Source organism: Leptodactylus fuscus, chromosome 3, assembly GCF_031893055.1.
Source record: "Leptodactylus fuscus isolate aLepFus1 chromosome 3, aLepFus1.hap2, whole genome shotgun sequence".
NCBI classification, from domain to species: Eukaryota; Metazoa; Chordata; class Amphibia; order Anura; family Leptodactylidae; genus Leptodactylus; species Leptodactylus fuscus.
Window position 1 is genome coordinate 73,005,119 of NC_134267.1, and position 12,531 is coordinate 73,017,649.

General features: G+C 40.7%; 1 protein-coding gene across 2 annotated transcripts in view; it reads right to left on the bottom strand.

Moving 5' to 3' along the window:
- The window catches only part of PCNX2 (pecanex 2), a 383,347-nt gene that overhangs the window by 195,015 nt on the left and 175,801 nt on the right, over positions 1-12,531 (bottom strand). For both annotated transcript variants that reach the window (XM_075267754.1, XM_075267755.1), the window contains 2 exons: positions 5,672-5,843; positions 1,059-1,169 (listed from right to left, as the gene is read on the bottom strand). In XM_075267754.1, coding sequence (XP_075123855.1) covers positions 1,059-1,169; positions 5,672-5,843 — 283 coding nt within the window. The remainder of the gene's footprint in view (positions 1-1,058; positions 1,170-5,671; positions 5,844-12,531) is intronic.

The window sequence follows — 12,531 nt, forward strand, 5'->3', positions numbered from 1 at the left end:
CACCCGTGAGTGTCTTCTGCCTCTCCTTTTTAACCGGACACAAAGTTGGACATGCAGGACTTTGTCTCCGGCTAAAAAACAAACAAAACGGTTTTGCCGCAGAGACCAGAAGAAGCTCACAAGCGGACAATGACTACTGTGTTTCCATCTCCTGTCCAGTTTCTCAAGCAGAAGATAGAAACCCACAAAGCGGAGAGTGGGCACAGGTTTGAACCCGCCCTAAGAATTATTGATTTTTGCCATGAGTTTATTGAGAAATGGCCTGTAATTGTATACTCTGCACACAACGGCTAATAAGCCCCTAATTTCTTTCCCTACTAATAAACACCTTTAAAAAAGCGTGGGAACAGATGAGTGCAGGTATTAATGGATGATAATTCACAAGGTTTTTTTGTATGGCACTGTAAAAGGCTTGTTGTGTTTCACCTTGAACACACAGGTATGAGTAATGAGCAGCAGTGTAACGGCAGTGAGTATTGCAATGTGTATTAAGTTTCTTTCTGTTAATGGTACTGCAACCTCCCCAAATTATTCTTTGATTTTCTCCCTATTGCTCCTTCCGATGCAGTAAGAGCAATTTGAAATGACAGTACCTAAAAAGAATGCTGGTTTTTATAGGGCTGTGACATCACAGAGCCGGGTAACTGCTGATTAGCTGCACGCTTGGCATTGTGGGTGATACTGAGTTCCCAGAGTTCCCTGCCCCTTATCCTAACATGTGCGCAGCCATTTTATAAAAAAATGTGATTTGATGCATCGAAGCGTGAAGAAATCAGGATTTTTGGTGAATCAAAGATTTCATGAAATTCAGATCGAATTACACTTCTGCAGAATCAATTCGTTCTTCTATAGGTATTATCACTGATCTCTGCTGTTACATTGTCATGGGGATTGTGAGGACACAGTTTCTGAACTTGTGAGATCACCTTGATGTATTTGTATGGCTAGATGCACAAGCTGTTTTGACAATTGGAAGTAAGGGAATGTGTAGGTACAGCAATGTGTTATAAATTGGCACTTCAATATTCAAGTATAAAAAAACTACATAACACACTTACCAGTACCGCCAAACAAGAGGATATCAATCTGCTCCAGGAAATACACACAAAAGGTATTCACTTGAGGAAAAAGACCCAAAAGTGATATAATAGGAAAACAGCTAACAAATACTGAAATCAAAACAACAAAATAACAGTTAAACAACAGATTTATGATTGCGTTCTATTATTTATTTTATTCAACAAAATTTGTGGAAATAATATAAGATATGTTAAATGATCAATAATAATAACAATAATAATACAATAATAATGGAAAATCATATTTCTTCATAATAACAGGCTAGGGTTATTTAGAACTAATTTACCAAATAACAGCAAACAACTAAAACCTAGGCTGGTTGCACACAATTGTGTGCTTCCGCTGACCATTTATGAAAAGCACGCAGGGGACTTGCGGATGTCAGCACTGCACCATCCATGCACTGGCCATGCTTCTGTGGCTCCTTTCCTTAAGTCAATGGGAGCCACAGAAGCAAAGGCTGCAAAATAGGACAGGAATACAACCTGTTCTATATTTTATGGCCCAGACAGCCAGCCCACATATGTGACCGTGTAATTCATGGTCATTTGTACAGGCCCATAGAAATGAATGGGTCAGTGTGCTATTCATGAAATACACGGATAGCACACTGTTAACGGCCAAAGTCGTCTGCAAGAGGCCTTACTCTGTGATGTGATTTAAAGACCTTTTACCACCTCTGCCAAGTGCAGCTCTTTGCTTCATTTAATAGGCACTGTTCCACTGATTCCAGCACAGTGGGGATATTTTCTCTAGCACCCAACATTTGTGAGCAATAAGTAATTTTAGTTTTTGATGTTTTGCATGTTATTCAGGCTCTGTGGTGTCTGGTGAGCAGTGCCAAGCAAGAGGTATGACTCTGAGCTCTGACTTTCCACCTTTTGGAGCTCTGAATTATGCCCCCTTTGCCTGCTCCTGCCTGACACTGCCCACTTGACAGTGCAGAAACTAAAGTAACATATAAGGTGCCAAAGCTAAATGCATTACAGGTAATTGTTCGGGAACTTGGAAGTTAAAGAAAACTTCCAACTGTGCAGGATTGTCTGTTTGTAACAACTGTACACATGCAATTTTTATGGTGATTTTAGTAGGCATTTTTCAAATTATGTCTTTATACATTAGATTTTTTTTAAAGCAGTTTAAAGCAGTTAGATTTCAGCACCTATGTCAGCCACGTTTAAAGGCCAACCCAACTATTTACTGGTAAAATGGTAATCAGGCTTGTGACTTTTTAAAAATGCATTTGTGACATTTGCATAATTTCTGCCAATTTTCTGACATATATGATGTATGAAATCTATGCCAACTACATAGAAACACTCTACAAGTACAAACGTTCAAAATCTCCAGTGTCCAAATAAGAGTCATACAATACATCTCAATAAAATACAATATCGTCATAAAGTATTGTTTTTTTTAGTAATTCAGTTGAAAAAGAGAAACACATATATAATAGAGTCAATACCCACAGAGTGAACTTTTTAAAGTGTCTATTTATGTTAATGAATTTTGGATTTTCCTTGGTTGTAAGCTATAACCATCAACATTATGTCAGAAAGTTAGAATACTTAACTCAAAACAGCTGCAAAGGCTTCCTAAAAAGGTCCCTTAGTCTGGTTCAGTAGGCGACACAATCGTGAGGAAGACTGATGACCTGACAAATGTCCAGAAGGCAGTCATTGACACACTCCACAAGGAGGGTAAGCCACAAAAGGTCATCGCTAAGAAGCTGGCTGTTCACAGAAAGCATATTAAAGGGATTCTACCACTAAAACACTTTTTTTTCTAGTTACCACGTCGGAATAGCCTTTAAAAAGGCTATTCGTCTCTTACCTGTGGAAGTGCTCTCCGCCGCGCCGTTCGTTCAAAATACCGGTTTGTACCGGTATGCTAATGAGTTCTCTCGCAGCGATGGGGGCATCCCCATCGCAGGAGCAGCGATGGGGGCGTCCCCATTGCAGCTCGAAAACTGACCGCAGCACCGCCTCTCTGGTCTTCGGTGTCCTCCCCTTGCTTCTTCAGCGTACTGTCGGACGCCTGCGCAGTACGCTCTGTTCGGCGAAGATTGCCGAACGTACTGCGCATGCGCGAAATTGCGGTCCCAGCCATAGTGCGGGCACTATGCGCAGTACGTTCGGCAATCTTCGCCGAACAGAGAGCATACTGCGCAGGCATCCGACAGACGCTGAAGAGGCAAGGGGAGGACACCGAAGACCAGAGAGGCGGCGCTGCGGTCAGTTTTCGAGCTGCAATGGGGACGCCCCCATCGCTGCTCCTGCGATGGGGACTCCCCCATCGCTGCGAGAGAACTCATTAGCATACCGGTACAAACCGGTATTTTGAACGAACGGCGCGGCGGAGAGCACTTCCACAGGTAAGAGACGAATAGCCTTTTTAAAGGCTATTCCGACGTGGTAACTAGAAAAAAAAGTGTTTTAGTGGTAGAATCCCTTTAATGTAAAGTTGAGTGGAAGGAAAATGTGCAGTAGAAAAAGGTGCACAAGCAACCAAGATAACTGCAGCCTTGATAGGATTGTTAAGAAAAGACAATTCATAAATTTGGGGGAGATTCACAAGGAGTGGACTGTTGCTGCTGGAGTTAGTGCTTCAACAGCCACCACACACATGTATCCAGGACATGGGCTACAAGTGTTGCATTTCATGTGTCAAGCCGCTCATGACCAATAGACAATGCCTGAAGTGTCTTACCTGGGCCAAGAAGAGGAAGAACTGGACTGGGCTCAGTGGTCAAAGCTGTTGTTTTCAGATGAAAGTAAATTTTGCATTTCATTTGGAAATCAAGGTCCCAGAATCTGGAGGAAAAGTGGAGAGGCTGCTGTACACAATCCAAACTGCTTTAGGTCGAGTGTGAAGTTTCCACAATCAGTGATGGTTTGGAGAGCCATGTCATCTGCTAGTGTAGGTCCACTGTGATTTATGAAAACCAAAGTCAATGCACCCGTCTACCAGGAAATTCTAGAGCACTTCATGCTTCCCTCTGCCAACAAGATTTTTAGAGATGGAATTTTTATTTTCCAACAGGACTTGGCACCTGTCCACGCTGCCAAAAGTACTAATACCTGGTTTAATAACCACAGTATCCCTGTGCTTGATTGGCCAGCAAACTCGCCTACCTTAACCCCATAGAGAATCTATGGAGTGTTGCCAAGAGGAAGATGCAAGACATCAGACCCAACAATGCAGACAAGTTGAAGGCTGCTATCAAAGCAACCCAGGCTTCCATAACACCTCTGCAGTGCCACAGGCTAATCACCTCCATGCCACATTGCCGTATTGATGCAGTCATTCATGCAAACGGAGCCCTGATCAAGTACTGAGTGCATTTACTGTGCAAACTTTTCATTTGGCCAACATTTCTGTGTTAAATAATTTTTTTTACAGTTGGTCTTATATAATATTCTATTTTCCGAGATAATGGCTTTTGGGTTTTCTTTGGCTGTAAGCCATGATCACCAATATTAACACAAATAAACACTTGTAAAAGTTCAATTTGTTTTAATGACTCAATATAATATATGGGTTTCACTTTTTCAATTGAATTACTAAAAAAAAAGAACTTTTCGATGACATTCTAATTTATTGAGATGTACTTATAAAAGGAGTATGCTAAATAAATTTAAATAATGCTATTAATGTTAATCAACAACCATAATTAAAATACTCATATAAAAAACCCATAAAACTAATTTTTTTAACAACCGATCCCTAATCCCTACACAAGTATAGATGGTACATATGAAAATATTAATGTTAACTTAAAAATCTAAAAATATAACATTAAATAAATAATAATACATAATAAATTGATGAGTAAACATGTAAATAAATTGTTGGTGAATTAGTGCCATTACTTAGGTGAATATGTAAATACCGTATTTTTCGGACTATAAGACACACTTTTTTCCCCCAAACTTGGGAGGAAAATGGGGGTGCATCTTATAGTCCAAATATGGGGGTGGTGGAGGACCGGAATTGCAGCATCACCATTCTCCTGAGGCTGCTGGTTTCCTGCATGGCAGGAGTGTGGCGATACTACAGGCCCTGTCAGCTAAAACCCTCCCCGGCATCCGCTGTTCTATTACAGCAGATGCCGGGTCTGTACAGCTAATGGCTGCTGCTCTACTTCAGAGCGATCGCCAAAGCAAGTTGACATTAATATTATCATTGTGTTTATTCCTCTGTTCATGTATTAGGGGTTGGTTGTTCAGTAAATTAATTCTATTGTTTTGTATATGTGTATTTTTTTTTAAACTTGATTTATTGAAAATTATACAACATTGCAAATAATACAGTACAATCAGGGAATAAAAGCACTCACAAAGAGCAGAAAATAAAATACAAAGAAAAAACAAATGGAAAACATAAACAGATAAAGATATGCCACACGCCACCCCACCCGGATCCCAGGTATATGTGTATTTTAATTATGGCATGGCACACAAACTGGTGATCTTGATAATCCATGGAGGTTTATCAAGTTCAACAGTTTGTGTGTCCTGCTATAATTAAAATACACATACAAAACCATAGCCTTGTATAACCAAAACCATGTGTATTAAAACAGACTTACCAATAATTTGATCTCTTATTGTTTGAAAGAAATTTGGAGACAGTAAGTGAAATCCATAAATAGTAGGAAACTGTATGTCAGTGAATTTGGTTCCAGCATCCAGTAACAGAATAAGTCCACAAAAAATACAAAAATAAATTGGTCTGCTATATGTTATTATTTGATTATAGCCCTGGAAAAAATAGGCAAATAATTTAATGTTACAATTGTTTACTACTGAATAATATTTTACTGTGTACTTTCTCTATATAACATTCTTCGGCACCAATAAAAAAAAAAAAAGACATAACACTGCTACGGCCAGTTCAAAGGTGGGCAACCCAACCAAATTAATAAATGGAATAGGTAGACATTTATTTTTGATTTGTGAAAAAGGTGGCTAAAGAATATAACCAAATAACTATGTTCAATGGGGTCTATCTTTTATATACATCCATATTCTGTTTTCGTGAAGCCTTATGGTTAAGATTATATAGGGGCAGTTATCATATATACTGTATGTTTGAGTGCGACCTTTAGCCTATGTTTTTGATTGTGGAATGAAAGGGGTCTCACTGTGGTACTGACACATGGTAATTGAGGAAATATAGGAAACCTTTAAAAAAAACATTTTCTTACTCTGAGAATTATGAAAATTACAAATAATCTTGCTTTATCAAAGCATATATTTTCAGATCATATATTTTAAACCCTTTACAAGATAATATATATGCATATTTACTTTTTATTTATGGTTATATTTAAAAATTTTTAATACAGTACATAGTGTCATTTTGTTACATTTAGCAATCTTCTATTGGTGTCATTTTTATTATGAATTCTTATATGTTTCTATTATGTATTAATTTAACTCAATAGAGTGATGCAGATGCATGCACTGAAGCGTTATTGTAAGAAGCAGTCAGGATATCTTTAGTCTGGTTAGTTGGCAATCTGCACTCATGCACAAATACAGTGCCATGCGAAAGTATTCGGCCCCCTTGAACTTTTCATCCGTTTGCCACATTTCAGGCATGCAAAACTGCAAAACTGATAGAGACAAACCCCAAGCGACTTGCAGCTGTAATCGCAGCAAAAAGTTGCTCTACAAAGTATTAACGCAAGGGGGCCGAATAATTTTGCACGCTCAATTTTTCTGTTTTTTCTTTGTTAAAAAAGTTTAAACTATAAAAATAAATTTCGTTCCACTTCACAATCGTGTCCCACTTGTTGATTCTTCCACAAAAAAATAAAATTTTATACCTTTATATTTGAAGCCTGAAAAGTTGAAAAGTTCAAGGGAGCCGACTTTCAAAAAGCACTGTATCTACACCCTATGTCCACAATGAAAACTCGGGCCTTGGAGCCTACACATGCGCACATTGGATATACACTGACAAGCAAAAGGGTAACAAAAAGCAAAGCAAAAGGGTAACAATGTTTTGAACTTTTGACTTTCAGGCTCCGCTCACCCTCCACTATAGCCTCGAATCTGAGACTACCATCATTTTATAGCTAATTATCTTGGCTATCTCATTCCCACTCCACATATCAGAAACTTGACCATATATTTTACTCGAATTGTTTAATTGCCCGGCTATAGAAACCAGCATTGGTTGTATTAGTGCCTCTGCCTCAGATCATGACAATTTCAGTTACAATATTGCGTGGTGGCAGAGAGAGGAGAGTGTGGACGGGTACAGGGTGGGGAGACGTGACGTCTCCCCTCCCAGTACCCGCCCACACTCTCCTAACCTGGGAGGCAGGGGGCAGCGAGGCGAAGAAGAACGAGAACACTGGGCACCGAACCAGCCATCTCTGCATGTAAGTGGACACCAGGGGGGACTAAGTAGCCAGAGGATTTTAAAAAAATCCTCTGGCTACTTAGTGATTAAAAAAATCACTACACAGCGTGGATTCTAACAATTAAAGCGTTCAATTGTTAGATTCCATGCTGTATAGTGAATAGGATTGTTTTTAAAATCCGATCTCCGATTAGTAAAAAAAATCCCATTTACTTGCATTGGGATCGAAATTGGGATCGAGATCGGGTTTGAATGAAAAATGATTGGAAATCGGATTTCAAAATTGATCCTGAAAAGTCAAGATCGGCTCAACCCTAGTCCCTAGGGAGAAGAATGCAGCCTGACCCTCACTCATGGACTTGGTAAGTAGAATTTGATCGAATGTTGCGTACCCCTGAAATGAGTATTTCCCCCCATAGACTATAATGGGGTTCAAAACCCGTTCGAACAGTCGAACAGTATGTGGCTGTTCGAATCGTATTTCGAACCCTGAACATTTTAGTGTTCACTCATCTCTAGTGATTATTTTACAGACAGAAGCGTTGGACCATGATGGGCTTGGATGTGGCCCTCCTATATGCAAATTCCTATATGGCAACTTTTAAAGAGGATTATATCTATCCGCATCTATTATTTTAAGAACAGGCCTCATGCTTCTATAGATATTGTAAGAATGTGACAGAGTACTGGAATCACGCTAGATCTCCCCCAGGTTTTTAACTTATGTGTGGTCCAGTGCAGGTCTTGGGTAGGCCAGCTCCAGGAGTCCTTGGCTCATTATTGGGCCAGAAAAGGCTGCAGCCCCTGCATTCCAGTGCAGATCCAGAGAGTGAGGGGAGGCGGCTGGGTCTGTCCTTTAACCCTGAGTCCGTTGAGACAATATTGTGCTTGTTTGACTGGGTCCGCACATTTGCTGCTACCAAGCTACCTCCTCACAATATTCAGATGATATTTTTTGCATATGAGAAGGGGGGGTGGCTCACAAGCTTCCCTTGAGGAACTTGCACATGATATCAATAGTATGTTTCAAACTAAAATTTTCACTTAAAGAGGACCTTTCACCACCCCAAGTCCTCAGACAGTTCTTTGGTCTTCTTTCTTTTCTTCATGCTCAATGTGGTACACACAAGGACACAGGACAGAGGTTGAGTCAACTTTAATCCATTTCAACTGGCTGCAAGTGTGATTTAGTTATTGCCACCACCTGTTAGGTGCCTCAGGTAAGTAACAGGTGCTGTTAATTACACAAATTAGAGAAGCATCACATGATTTTTCAAACAGTGCCAATATTTTTGTCCACCCCTTTTTTATGTTTGGTGTGGAATTATATCCAATTTGGCTTTTGACGATTCTTTTTGTGGTTTTCCATTGAAGACAAATTAAATGAAGATAATAATACCAAAGAATTTGTGATTGCAATCATTTTCTGGAAGAAAATGAGTATTATCTGACAGAATTGCAGGGGTGCCAATACTTTTGGCCAACACTGTAGGTCCTTGCTATACTGGCGGACTTTTTTATCACTTCTATATGGTTTTCTATATGGTTTTTATATGGTATTGTTGTCTTTTGGTCTTTGTCTCTTTGTATTAATAGGATATGCGTGTGTATTGGTTATACACTTGATAAAGGGGTATTCCCCGAAACGCTGTCCAATGCGTGGTGTGTAAGAAACCTTAATAAAGTGTGTGTTGATTCAACATTTATGGAGTAGTGCAGTGTCCTTTCCATCCACCGGTCATTCTCCCAGATTGATCCTCAGTACCCTGGGAACTATATTATGTCTTAGGTACGTTTCTATTGTGTGGATTTCCCAAAAGGAGTGCAAATTTTCTTTGTAAGTACAATTGACTCGTACTTACAAAAAGAATTTGTACTCCTTTTGGGAAATCCACACAATGGAAACTTACCTGAGACATAATATAGTTCCCAGGGTACTGAGGATCAATCTGGGAGAATGACCGGTGGATGGAAAGGACACTGCACTACTCAATAAATTTGTTGCCAGGGGACTGAGGATCAATCTGGTCCCCTCAGCAAGGGTTAGAACTCCAGAACTTGTTAAGAAGTGGGAACAAGAGTTGGTTGAATCATCATTGCGATTTATGAAATTATCTCCTCATCCGAGTGTGAGGGATGTGATAGTGACACTAGGAGAAGGTATAACTTGAGAGATAGAACTGAGGGGGGCCCGAGTGGTAGATCTCCTAATTCTCTGGGTAACGTTCATCAAGGTGGCCCTAAAAACAAACGAGACAGAAGGCCACAAGGAAGGGGTGCGGTTTTTTTTTATCCCAGGGAGCCCCCATCTCGGACTATCTTCTGAGAAATCGAAAATAACTAATATGGTCCGGACAATAAAATCGGATAATATGCAAATTATAAATTTGTCATCTAGAATAATCACAGATAAGGAGATCAGTCTCCTCCAAAGAGGTTTATCCTTTAATACCAACCCCCAGATTTGACCTGTTTGTGTGGGTAAAAGATTTGAATCTTTTCTGCAGGAGACTTAAGTGGAAACGATTCTTTAAACTCACCGATGTCCGTAGGTGTCAGGAGTTAGGGGCAGATGATTAGAGATCCCTTGAGATTCTAGGTGACCTATGGGAGGAGGTCTAAAGAGGCCTGGGGGAGGGACCTTTTACTACTCGCAAGTTACACTCCCAAAAACTTCCCCCCATGGGGAAAGTTTATTGGGTCACAACATAATTTGAGTAGAGATGAATGGGTGGCATTACAAAATTTGAGGAGGGATGAGAACATTAATTTTAAACAGTCCGATAAGGACGGAAATTTGGTTATCCTAAATAGAACTCAATATGTGGACATGTGCCAGAACATCTTAAGTGACACTACATGGTTATGAAATCATCTCCTCAGCTTCTATGAGTGGGTTTATGGATGAATTAGGTGGTCTTTTGGACCAAGCATTGGCTAATAAATTGATTAGCAAACTGGAATATGACTTTATGTTACCTATACATCCCATACAGGTGATATTTTACGCTTTACACAAGGTCCACAAAGGGCTGTCCCCATTAAAGGGACGCCCTATTGTGGCAGGCATTGATCCCATCACGCAGAGGGCCAGCCTGTATGTGGATGATTTCCTGCACCATTTTGTGGCGAGCTTGCCTTCTTACATCCGGGACACCATGGATGTCCTCCATCGTCTGGAGGGCATCCAGGTGTCCCAGGATGTGTTGTTTGCAAGTTTGGACGTTGAATCTTTGTATTCATCCATTCCGCACTCTAAGGGGTATCGGGCAATGAGCTCGTTTCTTGAAACGAGAGGGAGCCATATGAATGAACATAACAACTTTGTTCTAGACCTTCTCAAGTTTGTCTTGGAACATAATTGTTTCCTGTTTAATGGAAAAATCTTTCACCAGTTCAGGGGAGTCGCCATGGGGAGCCCATGTGCCTCCAGTTTTGCCAACCTCCACCTGGGCTGGTGGGAGAAAGAAAGGGTCTACAACGATGATATGGAGCACTGGATCCGTTTCATTGACGATATATTGGTGTTGTGGGATGGGCCCAGAGGAAATCTGGTGGCTTTCATACAAGCTCTCAATCAGAATGATCTTGGTTTGTTTCTCACATATGAGATTGATGACAAACATATGACATTTTTGTATTTGTCCATTACTAAAGAGGAGTTGGGTCAACTTAGTACCATCTTACATAGAAGATCCACTGCAACCAATTCCCTACTATCATGGGATAGTTGGCATCCACCTTCGTTGAGAGCGGGGATACCCAAAGGCCAGTACATGAGAGTCCGAAGAAATTGTTCGAGACTCTTGGACTTTCAGGTGATGGCCAGAGATTTACAGGGGAGGTTTCAGCGTTGTGGATACCCGGAGTCAGTCCTTGAACGGGCCTATCATCATGCCCTTACAACTGATAGGGCTGAACTATTGAATCCTTGTGTCAGGGAACAGTCTGAAAGTGAAACTAGGATTGTGGCTACCTATGATAGTGCTGCTAATGACATCAGACGCATTATCTCGGAATCCTTGGATATTCTGAAGAGTGATCCCTTGGTGGAAAACATGGTGGGGGACAGACTAGGATTGTCATTCAGGAGAGGTCCAAATCTTAGAGATGAGCTGGTGCACAGTCATCTGGGACGTCAGATAGGACCTGGCTTGACCAGGTTTCCAGCAGAACTATTGGTTGTTTCACTTGTGGTTCTTGTAAGGCATGTTGTTCGATTCAGAAGGGTGGCCATTTTAGGAGCACTAGTAGAGGTTGACAATATAAGATCAATCAGTTCATTAACTGCAAAACCAGTGGGGTTATGTATTTAATCACCTGCTCCTGTGGGCTACAATATTTGGGCAAGTCTACGAGGGAGCTTCGCAGGAGAATCAGAGAACACATTAATAACATCTTGAGACGTGAAGATAACATCTGTATCTAATCACGTCTGGCGGGTCGCATGGTGGGATCGAAAAAACCCTGAAATTTCAGGGTATTGAGGTAGTCTCCAGATCCCCTAGGGGGGGTGATTTCTATCGAAAGGTTTTACAGAGGGAATCGAAGTGGACCTATATTTTAAATACTGTAATACCCAATGGTCTGAATGACTATATTTCCTTTGTTTCTTTCTTGTAATCTGGCTATTAGGGGTTTTGAGTCATATCTATTTGGTCCTCTTATGTAATGTGATTCGTGTTCTTTATTCCTAACTGCATGTTGCTTCTGTTGACAGGGAGTTAGTTTCTTCTTTATCGTGTCCTCTATCCCTGTAGCCCCTTCCCTGAGCTTGAGGACTGGGTTTTTTACCCCCACTTGGAATTCAGCCTGACTGAATATAGGGTATCTGCAGTGCTCCTATTAACCCCTTCCCTACGGAATAGAAGCACTGCAGGTACCCTATATTCAGTAGACCGGGCACTTTCAGACACAGGATACCTAATGTGTATGTGTTTCACAGTCATTTTCTACTTTGAGGGCATGTTCACACCAGCGCCCAATCTCCGTTATGCAGGTTTCCGTTTCCTGCCCGAGAAACATTCATGGGTTTGAAAAGTGTCCGCCGGTGAGCGTCTTCTGCTCTTCGCAGCG